A 17,576-nucleotide genomic window follows, 5' to 3' on the forward strand; every position below is an offset into this window, starting at 1 on the left:
TGTGTGTGTGTATGTATATGTGTGAGTATGTGAATACGTGTGTGTGTGTGTATGTGAGTTTGTGTGTGTATGTATGTGAGTACAGGCGGCGGTGGGGGGGGTTCAGCGGCGGCAGGTCCAGCGATGGGGGGGGGGTCCTGGCTGCGGCCAGCCGGCAGGAAAGACCGCGGCTTGCGGCCTGTGCACAGGAAGCCGCGGTCTTTCCTGCCGGCTGTGACGGAGGTGGGTGGGAGGGCAGCGGGGGGGTTCCTGGTGGCAGCCAGCCGGCAAGAAAGACTGCGGCTTGCGGCCTGTGCAAGCAGCGGTCTTTCTTGCCGGCTGTGACGGAGGTGGGTGGGCAGGCAGCGGTGGGGGGGTCCATCGGCGGCGGTGGGGGTCCCGTCGGTGTCCCGCTGGTGGTCCTGGTACCACCAGCGGGCGCCATATTGGAACACCCATCACTGGGGTATTTCAATATGGCGGTCGGCGTACTTCCGGTCGACACGGTGGATTGTGGGATTCGGGGACATCCAGACGAAAGTGGATGACAGACAATTTAAGGTAATTATATATATAGATTCTGGTGATGGAGTGCTCGGGGCAGAGCTGACTTTTTATTTTTTACATGGCACATTACTTTAGGAACATTGTAAGGGGTTTGTCTAGTAGTGGACACCTACTTTAAGTTACGGTATACCTTTCTACATAGTATAAAAAGTGTAATTGTGCACTGTATGTGCAGTTTTTTGGCAGGTTGGCAGTTTCAGTGTCTGGTGGGTCTGAAGTTTCTGTTCAAGCTACTTAGGCTTGGGTACATATTACCCTGGCAGTACATATGCAGCAGTATACCGTAGAAGTCAGGAGTAAAGACTAGATTCCCACCCATTCATTGCTCTCCACTGAGCATTATGGTAGGGTTTTTGTCAAAATCCACCAAAAATAAATTCTGAATGGCTCTGTCAGGGTTGCTTTCACTTCAATGAAGCGGAAGAGTCACTTTGGACACTCTGTCCTCATAGTATCAGTCTTTTCCAGACATGCACAAACACGAGGTCTGCCTAAAGGGGGTTTTACACTAAGCGATATCGCTAGCAATATCGCTAAAACGTCACTGGTTTTGTGACGTTATAGCGATATTGCTAGCGATATCGCTATGTGTGATACTTACCTCCGACCGGCTCCCCCGCTGTCCATCGCTGATCGCGCGAGAATGTCCGGCTCCATTTCTCGTCGTCAGCTTCCTGCTGAGACTTCCTGCTGTGACGACGAGCGACGCGTGGAGGCGGGCGGGAGGACGTCAGGATCGCTGTGTGTGAATGGTAAGTATCGTGCGCTGCGTCGCTGCTGCATCGCTGTGAGATCTTTCTGTATGAAAGCTCACTAGCGATCATTTAGCGATGCACCAGCGATCCTGACCGGGTCGGATCGCTGGTCGGATCGCTGGTGCATCGCTAAATGTAAAAGGGCCTTAAGGGACATGCCAGCCTGCTTGATGTTCTTACATGAGATCATGGGGCTGGAAAGTAGCGCTACATTGTCCCATTGAACACCACCAGAAGGCATCTTCCCTGGCTGGAGCTGGACGCTGCATGCTATGGGACTACACTACATCTAATGTCGCCATCTAGCTGAAGCTTTGAACACTGCATGCACCACTACAGAGTTTCACACATCTGCAGCTAAAAAAAAATCTGAAAGTTTGAGGAAAAAAAAAAAAATTTAAATACATATTTTGGATATACAGTGCCTACAAGTAGTATTCAACCCCCTGTAGATTTAGCAGGTTTACACATTCGGAATTAACTTGGCATTGTGACATTTGGACTGTAGATCAGCCTGGAAGTGTGAAATGCACTGCAGCAAAAAAGAATGTTATTTCTTTGTTTAATTTTTTTGTAAATTGTGAAAAGTTTATTCAGAGGGTCATTTATTATTCAACCCCTCAAACCACCAGAATTCTGTTTGGTTCCCCTAAAGTATTAAGAAGTATTTCAGGCACAAAGAACAATGAGCTTCACATGTTTGGATTAATTATTTCTTTTTCCAGCCTTTTCTGACTATTTAAGACCCTCCCCAAACTTGTGAACAGCACTCATACATGGTCAACATGGGAAAGACAAAGGAGCATTCCAAGGCCATCAGAGACAAGATCGTGGAGGGTCACAAGGCTGGCAAGGGGTACAAAACCCTTTCCAAGGAGTTGGGCCTACCTGTCTCCACTGTTGGGAGCATCATCCGGAAGTGGAAGGCTTATGGAACTACTATTAGCCTTCCACGGCCTGGAGAGCCTTTGAAAGTTTCCTCCCGTGCCGAGGCCAGGCTTGTCCGAAGAGCCAAGGCTAACCCAAGGACAACAAGGAAGGAGCTCTGGGAAGATCTCATGGCAGTGGGGACATTGGTTTCAGTCAATACCATAAGTAACGTACTCCACCGCAATGGTCTCCGTTCCAGACGAGCCCGTAAGGTACCTTTACTTTCAAAGCGTCATTTCAAGGCTCCTCTACAGTTTGCTCATGATCACTTGGAGGACTCTGAGACAGACTGGTTCAAGGTTCTCTGGTCTGATGAGACCAAGATCGAGATCTTTGGTGCCAACCACACAAGTGACGTTTGGAGACTGGATGGCACTGCATACGACCCCAAGAATACCATCCCTACAGTCAAGCATGGTGGTGGCAGCATCATGCTGTGGGGCTGTTTCTCAGCCAAGGGGCCTGGCCATCTGGTCCGCATCCATGGGAAGATGGATAGCACGGCCTACCTGGAGATTTTGGCCAAGAACCTCCGCACCTCCATCAAGGATCTTAAGATGGGTCGTCATTTCATCTTTCAACAAGACAACGACCCAAAGCACACAGCCAAGAAAACCAAGGCCTGGTTCAAGAGGAAAAAAATCAAGGTGTTGGAGTGGCCTAGTCAGTCTCCTGACCTTAACCCAATTGAAAACTTGTGGAAGGAGCTCAAGATTAAAGTCCACATGAGACACCCAAAGAACCTAGATAACTTGGAGAAGATCTGCATGGAGGAGTGGGCCAAGATAACTCCAGAGACCTGTGCCGGCCTGATCAGGTCTTATAAAAGACGATTATTAGCTGTAATTGCAAACAAGGGTTATTCCACAAAATATTAAACCTAGGGGTTGAATAATAATTGACCCACACTTGTATGTTTAAAATTTATTAAAATTTAACTGAGCAACATAACTTTTTGGTTTGTAAGATTTATGCATCTGTTAATAAATCCTGCTCTTGTGTGAAGTTTGAAGGCTCTAACTTATTTGCATCTTATCAAACCTGCTAAATCTGCAGGGGGTTGAATACTACTTGTAGGCACTGTATATTACCAGGTTTCTACGCCATTGTGGCAGATCCACAGACACAATGGTTATAACTGTTTCAGAGATGGCGAATGAAGCTGGAAAGTACTAGTATGGCTGTTAGACATCATAGCATTACAGCTGGTGTTCGTATGATACGAGAGTGACGGAAAATACACTGAGAATAAAGGCCCCGTCACACTAAGCGATATCGCTAGCAATATCGCTATAACGTCACTGGATTTTGTGACGTTATAGCGATATCGCTGTGTGTGATACTTACCTCCGACCGGCTCCCCCGCTGGTTATCGCTGATCGTGCGAGAATGGCCTGGGCCGTTTCTCGTCATCAGCTTCCTGCTGTGGAGACGAGCGATGCATGGAGCCGGGGGGGAGCACGTCAGGATCGCCTCGTCTGACAAGTAGCGACCCCCGACCGCTGCTATGTCGCTGCTGAGATCTGCCTGTGTGGCAGCTCACTAGCGACCACTTAGCGACGCACCAGCGATCAATATCGTTGTCGGGGTCGCTGGTGCATCGCTAAGTGTGACAGTACCTTTAAGAGAGTTACTAATGAGGTTTAATAGGGCTAATCCGTATACAATGAGCCCCCATTGGACACAGCATGAGACAACTGCTGGATTCAGCGGTCCTCCCAGCCCACCCGCCACCGGCTGACAGTGTCAATCAGCTGTCGATAGGTGGAAGATCTCATGGGTAAGGAGGGCTCCAACAAATACAGTTAGTGCTGGCGATTGTAGCGATGCTGCCGATTTTACTGCAATAGAAGAAGTTAAAAATTGTACATTTTGTTGATTTTTTTTTAGACAGGTTCCATGTCACTATGATATGACTAAGGAGGTAATTGCATAAAGCGAAATGTCTTGATTGTTTTCATACAAATATTTAGTGCTCTTAGGCCATAAGGGATACAGTTTATATAAATCACCCCCCACGAGTGATTATCGGCGAGGTTCGGCGGAGCCAGGGGGAGTACTAAAGCAATTCTACGTTTCTTGCACAAATGCTGAAAACTACATATAAGTATGCCCTAGATGCATGATCTGTGCCAAATGCCTGCTGCAGTGACTGCCCTTATTATACATTTTGCCCTTTCATGTATTTTTCTTGCGCTCCAATGAAAGTGATGATGGCAGCAGGAGCCGGTACATGGCAGTCATCCTGGCACAGGGCTTGGATCCTTTTACTTTATTGATGGCTTAAAAGCAGTCTCAGGAGGCAGACCAAGATGGCACAACCTAAACCAAGCTGACAAACACTGACAGAGGACCCTCTTTCAGCCTGGAGCTTACAGTCCATGGGAACATGGAGCAACCTTGGCAGGATTCCCAGATGTCTTACAGAACAGAATCACTTGTCCAGCGATGCCAAGCAGGGAACCATCTCTGCGTCCTTGTTCTCAGACATAGCCCTCCCTCGTTTTACAAATCCCTCATTCATTGAGGCGAACAGTGACTACAGTACTAACGCTATATGGGCTGGATTGCTAGAGGTCATTAACACTAGCCTGGCGTATACTGGACTGCTATGGGAAGAAATGTCTTGGCCCAGCTTACCCAATAATCTACATTTACCGCAGTATTTCTATAGTAAGTAGAAGCTCTGCTCCTGTCACGCAATGTAATAGCCTTTTAATATACAGCAATGATGAACTATACGACAACCCTTTATTAACCTCTTTGTATAGGAGTGAAACAGATTTGGTTACTTTCTGTAAAACAGCGCCACCCTTGTGTATGTGCAACTACAGTATTGCATTTCTGCTTGGGTCAAGTGAACGGGACTAGGCTGCGTACCAGACATTACCCATGGCCAAGAGGGTCATAATTAATAATGCTTTATTAACTCATTCAAAGTACATCATGTGTCTTTAATGGCAGCGGCTGACTCACGGCAAGGATGCTCATCATGCTGATCGCGCGAGCACCACAATGGTGCCGATGTAATCAAGAGCGAGGCAATGGCTGTAATACACAGCCCCACTAATTCCGAGATCATGGCATTCAAAGGTAGAGACTGAGAAGAGGCCAGCATGCTTTATGGGCTGACAGCCTTTTCTTAGTATGTATCAAAGTATAGCTATCCAGTATATGCTAGTACTTTATAATTAAAAACACAAAAATCAAAATTACAATTCCAGGATGTGCATAATTTAAAAAAAAATAGAGAAACAAAAAGTGAAAAAAGCATTGTATACATAAATAAACTTTATTAAAAAGAAATCCTAAAACACTGCATAATAACACATATTTGGTACTGCAATGTACAATAAATGTATAGCATCACTGATAAGCAAAGTAAACCATAAAAAACTGATAATGTTTTCGCTAGAAAATAAAAAAGTTATGGTGGAATTTTGTTGGGCTCAAGGGATTGTTTTAGACAAAAGGAAATGGACTAAACGTGACACAATTTGTAAGTTACAGCTTTATGTACTGTATAAAAAGTGAAATAGTCACTGCTATTTTAACAAATTAACTAAAATCAATAGTACACAGATATATAAGAAATTATGTAATATATCTCATCCACAAAATCTACTTCTTTCTCCACTTATCTGCCACTTCTTCCACTCCCATTGCCTCCTGAACTCATCATTCACTCTGAAAAAAAGGCTTAAAATCAGTCTTAGCTAAAGGGAACCTGTCAGCAGGATTGTGCACAGTAACCTACAGACAGTGTCACGTTGGCACCGTAATACTGATTACAATGATACATACCTTGGTTGATGAAATATGTCTTGTGGTTATTGTGCAATCTTTATTTTTTTTTCTGCTGAACGTACTTATAGCATGGTATAAAAGAATGAACCGCACATAATACATGAGAACATGCTGCAACCCAGGCGTCACCGCCTGTCTGCTGCAGGTGATTATTTTTTTTCAATACATATAATATTCAGTATGTAAAATGGGGAGCAGGTCAGTGACCTGTCAGAAGCCATACAGATAAATACCTAATCAGAGCACCACATGAAGACCCCCCACAGGCCGACCTGGAGCACGAGCATATCATTAACACAAAACGGAAAATGAGGATTAGACAACAACCACAAGACGGATTTCATCAACCAAGCTATCATGACAATGCACAACCTCATGCTGCAAAGAATACATCTGAGTCATTGGCTGCTATGGTCGTAAAAGCAGAGAAACTCACTATGTGGTCACCATCCTTCCCTAACCTCAACCCTACAGAGAACCTTTGGAGTATCATCAAGTCATAGTTTTATGAGGTGGGAGGTAATGCACATCAAAAAAGAAGTTCTACGAGGCTATTAATTTCTGACATCCTGAAACAGGAAAGATGTATATCTTTGTACCGTGTTAGCCAGTAGATAGAAAAATATTTAGAATTGAGAGACCTCAGTGGTTGATACCTTTTAATGGCTAACTGAAAAGATGGTAACACATTGCAAGCTTTCGAGACTACTCAGGTCTCTTAATCAGGCTAGACTAATACAAAATCTGAAGAGAGAGAGACGAGTTTGGGAGTACAAATTTATGACGAACTTTGACACTCTCAGTGCAGGAATGAATGTGTCGCATTGATTTATGTCTTTTTACATCAATTAAGGAATTTCCTTTTAAAACCGTGGGGGCTTCACAACACAGAACTAGACCCCAATCAGAGGACCATAAAACGTCTGGACTCCTTATCTATGAACTGGTCCAATGTTTATATTTATGTTTCTCCCTCTCCCATATTGATAGTTCTGCTTCACGTCACTTGTCTTATCTATTGCATTTTTTCTAGGCTGTATTGTGCATAAATATGTGACTTCAGATTTTGCATTAGTCTAGCCTGATGAAGAGACCTGAGTAGTCTCGAAAGCTTGCAATGTGTTACCATCTTTTCAGTTAGCCATTAAAAGGTATCAACCACTGAGGACTCTCAATCCTGAATATTTTTGACATCCTGAAAGAAATTCAAGCAGAAACTCTCCAAAAACTCACAAATTCAATGGATTCAAGAATTGATTGTGAAAGTGATATCAAAGAAGGGTTCCTATCTTCCTATGGTAACATGTAACTTTGCCTGTTAAGATGTTTTTGATTGCAGAAGCTCTCGATTTCAGTAAATGTGACCTCTTAGAGCTGCAAATTCAACCAGTTACCATTTCCAATTCTTTACAACCCATAAAATGTCTGGAAACTCTGTTGTGTATAATGATTTGGTATTTGGAGTTTTGTAAAGCTTCACTTGTCGCCAGGACATCAATCAGAACTAAGTGAGCATGTTGGCAATGATTAGACCATGAATAGTCTTTGCTGCAGCACTGCCCAGGTGACTGTACGGAGTAGCATCTTGTAATGTTAAGTATATTTTCTCAATGATTCGAACGATTTGGAGCTACCAAGGGGCAGGCTTGGCCCCTATAATCGGGTGATCAAAACATTTTGCCTACTAACTGGAACAAGTGCATAACTGAGCTAGATCCACATGCTCCAGAAGAAGTCATCAAATAAGCTCACTATTCTACAGAAGTGCTTGGCCATACATTGGATAACTGGAAATAAAAATGTACCATTAATGAGCTTTAGATAAGCGATTTAAAGGGAAATGGTCATGTTGAAAATGGTATCTGAGCTGCTGGCAGGATGGTATAGGACAAAATGAACTGATTAGACTGATGTACGTTGCTTGAAAAATGTGCGCAAAAGGAGTGTTTATATGCATGAGTACGGTGGGCGGTCCTATTCAGTGATTGACAGTCGTTCCTGTGTCTGCGCATGCAGAGATAGCTGCCAATCACTAGTAGGCCCGCCCACTGGACCCATGTACACAGTCACCAGGGAGTTCAATGAATAAATTAGAAGTTATACAGAGTCTTTTCCCACAAGCGTATATATAATTCTGCTCAGCATCTCCTTCTCTACACTGTGCTGCCACAGATCGGACTGCAAGTACAATGTGACCAGTTCCTTTTAAGCAAAATGTAATTGTACAGGGCTTACAATTGTGATACTTATGCCTTGCGGGAAGTCATGTCATTAACTTACTAGGTGTCTAGTAAATTAAGATAATTTACTAATCGCGGAGGGTCACGTAACTCTGCTCCATTCATCTTCTATGAGACTATATAGCAGAGAGTAGAAGACAATTCATACATTTTAGTTCAGTTATCACCTGAGAAGGGAAGCAACTAGTCCATTAAAGGCAATCAGTCTCGTATGTTATAGTTCCGGATTTTTGGAGTGTTGTGGAGTCCTCGTCCCTTTGTCTGTTTTTTATTTAATGGGTGACTGGGCTTCTCGGAACCTTTCCTCAAGGAAGGCTGTTTTCTATTTTGATTCCTCAGATCTGGCTGGATTCTTGGAGCGGTCACTATATGTAGAATATAGACATATTAGTAAAATACCATTACTGATAGATCTAGGCACAACTTGTATACATTACAATCTCCACACACACCACTATACAAGCCAGGAGTAGATATTATTATTAATTTATTTATATAGCGCCATTAATTCCATGGTGCTAACATACACAGTTATAGATATCGTTAACAGTAAACAAGTTTCCACAACAAATTTACAATGACAGACTGGTACAGAGGGGAGAGGACCCTGTCCTAGCGGAATTACATTCTACATTCTAGATATGTGTCCAGTAGTTGGGCCCAGTCCTTCTCAGCCCTTATCCACATGCATGTCACTTCACAAACGGTAAGATTTTTAATACTAGAGTTAGGACTGTCCCAATTACGGTCACCGTGAAGAGGTGGGATGGCTTTCGCATTTTTTTTTATAAAAAAAATATGTTAACTAAGTACCAAATATTATTTGGCAGAGCAGCACGGTGGCTCAGTGGTCCTGGGTTCGAATACCACCAAGGACAACACCTGTAAGGAGTTTGTATGTTCTCCCCGTGTTTGCGTGGGTTTCCTCCGGGCACTCCAGTTCCCTCCCACATTCCAAAGACATACTGATGGGGAATTTAGATTGTGAGCCCCATCGGGGACAGTGATGATAATGTGTGCAAACTGTAAATCGCTGCGGAATATGTTAGCGCTATATAAAAATAAAGATTATGATTATTTTCATGCACTATGCTATTTATTTATTGCAGGGTATTTAATTATTACGTTTCCTTTCTTTGACAGATATTGACAAATATGTTGAGTTGAATCATAGTATACAGTATTTAGATGAAGTGCAGGTGGTTGTGGACTCTTTAAGGCAGGGGTCTCAAACTCGCCAGAGTATGTGGGCTGCACATAAAAAAAAAATTGAGCTGGGGGGCCGCATTCCTTTCAAACTTAACTCCGTACACCTCGTACACACGCGGCTCCGCTCCGTACACCTCGTACACACGCGGCTCCGCTCCGTACACACACGGCTCCGCTCCGTACACCTCGTACACACGTGGCTCCGCTCCGTACACCTCGTACACACGCGGCTCCGCACACCTCGTACACACGCGGCTCCGCTCCGTACACCTCGTACACACGCGGCTCCGCTCCATACACCTCGTACACACGCGGCTCCGCTCCGTACACCTCGTACACACGCGGCTCCGCTCCGTACACCTCGTACACACGCGGCTCCGCTCCGTACACACCGTACACCTCGTACACACGCGACTTCGCTCCGTACACACGCGGCTCCGCTCCGTACACCTCGTACACACGCGACTCCGCTCCGTACACCTCGTACACACGCGACTCCGCTCCGTACACCTCGTACACACGCGGCTCCGCTCCGTACACCTTGTACACACGCAGCTCCGCTCCGTACACACAAGGCTCCACTCCGTACACCTCGTACACACACGGCTCCACTCCATACACCTCGTACACACACGGCTCCGCTCCATACACCTGGTTCACATGCGGCTGAGGCTCTGTACACACACGGCATGGCCCTGCTCCATACACCTCGTACACACGGCTCCGCTCCGCATACACATGGCTCCATAAACCTCATACACACACAGCTCCACTCCGAACACACGGCTCTGCTACATCCACCCTGTAAACCCCTCCTGACCCCACAGAAACTTTACCTCATCCAGCACTATGACCCCTGATCATGTGACCCCTGACTCCTCCCCCTCCTGTGAGCTCATCCCAGGTCCTGTGCAGAGTGCGCACGCAGAACAGCCATCGCGGATCACACGCTCCTGAATGCGCGCCTTCCCCCGCCTTAGGGAGTGAGACATGTGGTGCACCGCGGGCCGCAGATGCCTGCCTCAGGGGCCGCATGCGGGCCGCGTGTTTGAGACCTCTGCTTTAAGGGGTTGGTTACCCCTGCGACCAGTGATTGGCGGCAACTGTGACATAAAACAATCCCTGTAAGTCAAGACTCAAATAAGGTTTATTATATATATGTATCTATAAATGTTAAACAGGGTGGGCCATTTATATGTATACACCTGGGTGGGCCATTTATAAAGATGCAATCCAAAATGGCCGCCATGGTCACCACTCATCTTGAAAAGTTTCCCCCCTCCCATATACTAATGTGCCACAAACCGGAAATTGATAACACCAACCATTCCCTTTTAAATTAGGTGTATCCATATAAATGGCCCTCCCTGTAGTTTTCCTATGTTACCCTTTTTTTTTATCAAATAGATTTTTATTAATAAGAATTCAAAATACAGAATATACAGTAAATCTTCCACAAACAATAGATTTACAAATTGAACATCCCTGTTCCCCCCTCCCACCCCCCATGTAGACAGCATACAGTATATAACTCTTTTCTCCATAAGATTTCTCTTACACCGTAATTTACCATTAGTCATCCTTTTTACCCATATTGTCAATCAAACCATACAAAACAGAAGTGTTCCTATGTCCGGGTATTAATGGTCTATCCACAACACCAGCATTGTAAAATATAGCACATTCCCATCAGTTAACTGTACCGTATTGTAGCCAGGGATTCCACAACCTCTCATAGGTTTTAGAATTGCCTCTTTTAGCATATATCCTTTCCTCCAGCCGGATGATACAAGACACCTGTTTCACAAACTCTCTCCCAGAAGGTGGTTCTTTCCTGATCCAGTTCCTCGCAATCAGCTTCCTTGCTACATATAGTAGTCTGGCTATAGCAAGCTTTGCACTATTAACTATTTCAATTTCCTCCACATATCCCAGTATGCAGACCAGTGGGTTTTTGGGTATAACACTTCCGTTAGCCCCTTCTATTCTGTTAATGACATTAAACCAGAACGCAGATAGCCTGGGACAAGTCCACATCATATGAAGGATTCCGGCATCAGACCCCCCCACATCTTGGACAGTCAGAGTTGTCCCCCAGCCCCATTTTAAACATCAGAAGGGGGGTGTACGATACACACGATGGATCACATAAAGAAGGGACAACCTAGCTGGTTCACTCCTAGTGAGTTTGGGGACATATTCTAGGACGCTGTCCCATACCTCGTCAGTCATCACCCCAATCTCTCCCTCCCATTTGGATTTTGCTTTTAGTGGGAACCCCATAAAATGTGTATGCAATATATTTTTGTAGGTGTTAGAAATTACCCCTTTCGTAAGTCCAGCACCACCACATATATAGTCCAACACTATGTCAGATTGTATCTGCAGGTTTCTGGAAAGTTTTTGAGCCGTAATGGCATGCCGTACCTGACAGTAGTGGTACCATTCAGAGTCTGACAACTGAAACTCACTCTGTAATTGCACAAACGGTCTCAGCTCCCCGTTACCCATAATTTGAGACATTAATGTCAGCCCCCTACTTTTCCAGCATTCCAGTCACCCAAGTTTCCGAATCTCTGGGAGGTTATTATTATCCCATATAACTGTGAATCTAGTCAACCCGGTCACCCCTCTCACCCTCTTTAGTCTGTTCCACAGGTCTTGTAAGAGTCGCAGAGTGGAACACCCATGTCCCATTACACCCATCTTCCCATCCTCTAGGCCAAGTATCAACGGGCCTATATTTAGTGCGTATTCCAGCACTCCTCTGATGACGCCTGCCTTCTCTTGATTAGACCACCCTCTGAGATGTTGACTTTGAGCAGCTAAAAAATACAGTTCCGGATTTGGTAGTGCCAGCCCCCCCTCATCCTATGTTACCTTTACCATACATCATACAATGCTTTAATTAAAAATGGCTGAATGTTATCTTCAGGATGTTCTCACAGCAAACTCAGGAGAGGTTCACGCTTGCGAATGATTTACTAACACTCTGCAATCTGTGGCATCTCACCCAGACGGAGAGTTCATAATAGCCCAATAGCCTGACGTGAGCACTGTTGACATTGTGTCTGATGGGGAAGTGGTGTGATAACCCAATGATCGCTCCAAACTGGATGAGGCAATTATGCTGCAGGCCAGAGACGTTCTGCAATGCTGCTCTGCAGTTACAACACACAGAAAAGGAGACTGGGTCAAATATTGAAACTGGAGACGTATCATGCCATATGGAGTAACTGTGCAGAGGTCTTGTCACTGTCAGCCAGGACTAGAAGCCACATGTGAAATACAAAGAGCTGCATGGGACTGTGGGTGGCACCTAGAGGGCAATATGATCTCCTCCATGGTCCTGCTCCATGGGGCATAGCCAACTTCTTCAATAGGCGTATACAGATTTTATTGTCAGCAAAGCAGCAGATTACAGTGGGGCTGTCAGAAATCAGAGAAAAGTAATCATGTGGGTGGATTTCACATAACATATTCCGTGACATCCCCTGAAAAGGAGTTCTGGAAAAGGAAAAAGGAAACTAATTGTTGATAATGTGTGAATTGAAGGAGGTGTTAAGTTTGTTTTTTTTAAACTTGACAGAAAATGGACTTCAAATAAATCTAACATGACAAAGCAGGTACATACCCTCCTTCGGTCTACTGTTGCTTCCCTGCGTCTGCTCCGGTCTCGGCGTTTCGCCTGCAGTGGAGACGTCACGTCAGCTGCACACATGACAGCTGCAGCCAATCACTGACCTTATCAGCTCGTGTCGTCTACCATGGCACAGCTGCTGAGCTCAATGATTGACAGCTACCAGCATGGCTGCAGCCAATCTGATGTCACCATTGCATGCAAAACAGAGATTGGAGCAGCGGCAGGGTGCTGGTGGTGGACCCATGAAAGGTGAGCACCTGTTCTGATATTTAAAGTATACAGTCATGGGGAAAGTGTTGGCACACTTGAAATTGTTCCAGAAAATGAAGTATTTCTCCCAGAAAATTATTGCAATTACACATGATTTGTTATACACGTTTATTCCCTTTGTGTGTATTGGAACAATACAAAAAAAAAACGGAAAAAAGGCAAATTGGACATCATTCCCCACAAATCTCCAAAAATGGGCTGGACAAAATTGTTGGCACTTTAAACTTAATATTTGGTTGCACACACTTTGGAATAAATAACTGCAATCAATTGCTCCCTAATACTATCACCAAGCTTCTTACACCTATCAACTGGAACTTAATGTCCTGCTGAAAGACCCCTCAATGTCCTCAAACCCAGCTTTCTGACACTGGGCATTATTACATTGTGAGCCAAAATCTGTATCTAACCTTTAGACTTCATGATGCCTTTCACATAGTTAGGCTAAGTGCACACGTTGCAGAAAATTACTGCTCAAAAACCTGACTCCCTTCCCAGAAACCGGACCTTTTTTGTCTTCACGTTTTCCACGCGTTTTTTGAGCGGTTTTGATGCGTTTTTTTCCGAAACGTTTTCAAAACGCATTGAACAAGCCAGAAACGCGGAAAAATCTGCAAAATTAATGAGCATGTTGCGTTTTTACCGCGATGCGTTTTTTTCACGGTAAAAAACGCATCAATATGCACAAAAAGTGCAAAATGCATAGAAATTAATAGGAAGCTTATTTTTAGCGGTTTTATAAACAAAACCGCGTTAAAAACCGCTAAAAAAACGCTGTGTGTGTGAACACAGCCTTAAGGCACCCAGTGCCATTGTTAGCAAAACAACTACAAAACATCTTTGAACCTCCATCATATTTGACTGTAGATACTGTGTTCTTTTCTTTGCAGGTCTCAAAGTTTTTGGTAAACAGTAGAATGATGTGCTTCACCAAAAAGCTCTATTTTGGTCTCATAAGTCCACAAGACACTTTCCCAGAAGGATTTTGGCTTGCTGACGTACATTTTGGCAAACTGCAGTTTACATTTTGTTATGTCTGTGTCAGTAGCGGGCTCGTCCTGGGTCTCCTGCCATAGTGTTTCATTTAATTCAAATGTCGATGGATAAATTGTGTTGACATTGATGCACCCTGAGCAAGACAGCTTGAATTTCTTTGGAACTTCATTGGGGCTCCTTATCAACCATCCGGACTTTCCTGTGTTACAACCTTTTATCAATTTTTCTCTGCCGTCCACATCTAGGGAGATTAGCTCTAGTGCCATTTGATTGTAAACGTCTTGATTATGTTGCACTTTGTGGACAAAGGAACATCAAGATCTCTGGAGATGGACTTGTAACCTTGAGATTTTGAATACTGTTCAACAATTTTGGTTCTCAAGTCCTCAGACAGTTCACTGCTCCTCTTTCTGTTCTCTATGCTTAGTGTGGCACACATAGACACACAGTGCAAACATTGAGTCAACTTCTCCCCTTTTTATCTGTTTTCAGGTGTGCCTTTCATATTGCCCACACCTGTTACTTGCCAAAGGTAAGTTTGAACGAGCATGACATGGGTAAACAACTTTGTTTCAAGCACAATTTTGGAAGATGCCAACAAATTTGTCTGGTGCACTTTTGTGTGCAATTATGATCAATTTGTCCTTTTTTCCCTAATTTTTTTTTGTGTTATTCCAATACATACAAAGGAAATAAACGTGTGTAACAAAACATGTGTGATTGCAATAATTTTCTTGGAGAAATACTTCATTTTCTTGAACAACTTCAAGGGTGCCAACACTTTCGACCATGACTGTATATAAAAGTGTTTAGGGTCCATTTTCATTAAACTGGAAAACCCCTTTCATCTTTATTTTGTACGTTTACAATTTTATTTGTTGCTGTTTTTGTGTCTGGCGGATGCTGGGATATATGATCTGTGTGATCCCAGCATTCCTCTCTAAATGGACTGCAGACAGTGATCCAATACTTGCTGGTTAAAACATCACGATTCCGAGTGATCTACTCACCAAAGATAGCCGGGAGGGTACAGGTAATGCTCTTCCTCCAATGAGAATGTTGGAAGTCAGAGACATTATTACGCCATCATGGGTTTCAAAGGCTCATTTGAGCTCCCTGTCACTGTGTGAGGATTGGGTTGACAAAGCGCAGTCTGTCATTACCCTGTATATTTATATTGCTATAGCATAATGCATATGCTGTAGTGATGTGAAGAGCCAGATTGGCCACTGTGTGCTCGCACACATTCATACCACGCATTATGAAGGACTGGAGCTCCGGCCACAGAACTTTGCATTCCACCCATTGGGAATCCACAGATTACACAGATCATGTAGAGGTGTTGTGCAATACAGGCATCACACAGCACACACAGCACGTGACCTGAAGGTAATGGCCGGCAGTAACACCGCCACTCAGGGCAGGTAACCACAGGTCAGTGCACTGGGAATCATTTACCAGACATGTAAAAAGCAAAGTGCTGACAAAGCACTATTTATATTACTTGTGTTCTGGCACTACGTACGGGTCTTCTCTAGTTGGGAGCATTTGTATTTGCTCCATAACCCTGTGAAATGAAATAGTACATTTTTTCACTTTAATATTTTTCCCTCACTTACATGCCCTGTAGATCGGTGGGGTTCCAGGTATCGAGACCTCCACCAAGCACTCAAAAAACTGCACAGAGGAGTGCTGCTCTGCAGTCAGGAGCAATGAGCTGCTCTAAGAGCATGTGCAGAGAATGCAGTACAGGCTCAATAGTAAGCATAAGCTTTCTGCTGGTGTCCTAATATATGCGTCCAGATCACTGCGAGAGCAGACTTGTCTGACAATGTGTACCTTCTGAATATACTAATACTGGTCATATGTGTATGCCATTCATTGCCAGTGTGTGCAGGGTTCCTGCCTATTAGTGATGAGAGAACGTGCTCGGATAAGGTGCTGTTCGGCGTGCTCGAAAAATATGTTCGAGACCCCGCAGCTGCATATCTCGCGGCTAACAAACAGGCAATCCCTGCATGTGTTGTGGCTGTCAAACAGCCATGAGACATGCAGCCGCGGGATCTCGAACATATTTTTCGAGCACGCCCAAGACACTCGGTTAGCACTCGAGCATGCTTGGAAAACACCTTATCCCAGCACATTTGTTCATCATCACTACTTCCTATCAATCAGATATTTCACAAAGACTTGAACCCCTTTAAGCAAGATCAACGAGTACCATTACCCATACAGGGACTTATAATTTTATGATAGCCTTAGGTCACACGAGTGTATAAAAAAATTGTCTGATTTTCATCCAGAAATACAGTGTATATACTATATATCCACAGCTCCTCTCTGTAGTCACACGCTCTGTATATACTATATATCCACAGCTCCCTTCTGTAGTCACACGCTCTGTATATACTATATATCCACAGCTCCCCTCTGTAGTCACACGCTCTGTATATACTATATATCCACAGCTCCCCTCTGTAGTCACACGCTCTGTATATACTATATATCCACAGCTCCTCTCTGTAGTCACACGCTCTGTATATACTATATATCCACAGCTCCCCTCTGTAGTCACACGCTCTGTATAAACTATATATCCACAGCTCCCCTCTGTAGTCACACGCTCTGTATATACTATATATCCACAGCTCCCCTCTGTAGTCACACGCTCTGTATAAACTATATATCCACAGCTCCCCTCTGTAGTCACACGCTCTGTATATACTATATATCCACAGCTCCCCTCTGTAGTCACACGCTCTGTATATACTATATATCCACAGCTCCCCTCTGTAGTCACACGCTCTGTATATACTATATATCCACAGCTACTCTCTGTAGTCACACGCTCTGTATATACTATATATCCACAGCTCCCCTCTGTAGTCACACGCTCTGTATATACTATATATCCACAGCTCCCCTCTGTAGTCACACGCTCTGTATATACTATATATCCACAGCTCCCCTCTGTAGTCACACGCTCTGTATATACTATATATCCACAGCTCCTCTCTGTAGTCACACGCTCTGTATATACTATATATCCACAGCTCCCCTCTGTAGTCACACGCTCTGTATATACTATATATCCACAGCTCCCCTCTGTAGTCACACGCTCTGTATATACTATATATCCACAGCTCCCCTCTGTAGTCACACGCTCTGTATATACTATAT

General features: G+C 44.2%; 1 protein-coding gene across 3 annotated transcripts in view; it reads right to left on the reverse strand.

Moving 5' to 3' along the window:
• Positions 1–5,504: 5,504 nt before the first annotated feature.
• Positions 5,505–17,576, reverse strand: part of CCDC57 (coiled-coil domain containing 57) — a 151,525-nt gene continuing 139,453 nt past the window's right edge. For all 3 annotated transcript variants that reach the window (XM_073588142.1, XM_073588144.1, XM_073588143.1), the window contains exons 20-21: positions 8,446–8,643; positions 5,505–5,918 (exon numbers count right to left, since the gene is read on the reverse strand). In XM_073588142.1, the coding sequence (XP_073444243.1) occupies positions 8,480–8,643 (164 nt within the window). In that variant the 3' untranslated portion in view covers positions 5,505–5,918; positions 8,446–8,479. The remainder of the gene's footprint in view (positions 5,919–8,445; positions 8,644–17,576) is intronic.

Source organism: Dendrobates tinctorius, unplaced genomic scaffold, assembly GCF_039654945.1.
Source record: "Dendrobates tinctorius isolate UK_male_01 unplaced genomic scaffold, ASM3965494v1 ptg000103l, whole genome shotgun sequence".
NCBI classification, from domain to species: domain Eukaryota; kingdom Metazoa; phylum Chordata; class Amphibia; order Anura; family Dendrobatidae; genus Dendrobates; species Dendrobates tinctorius.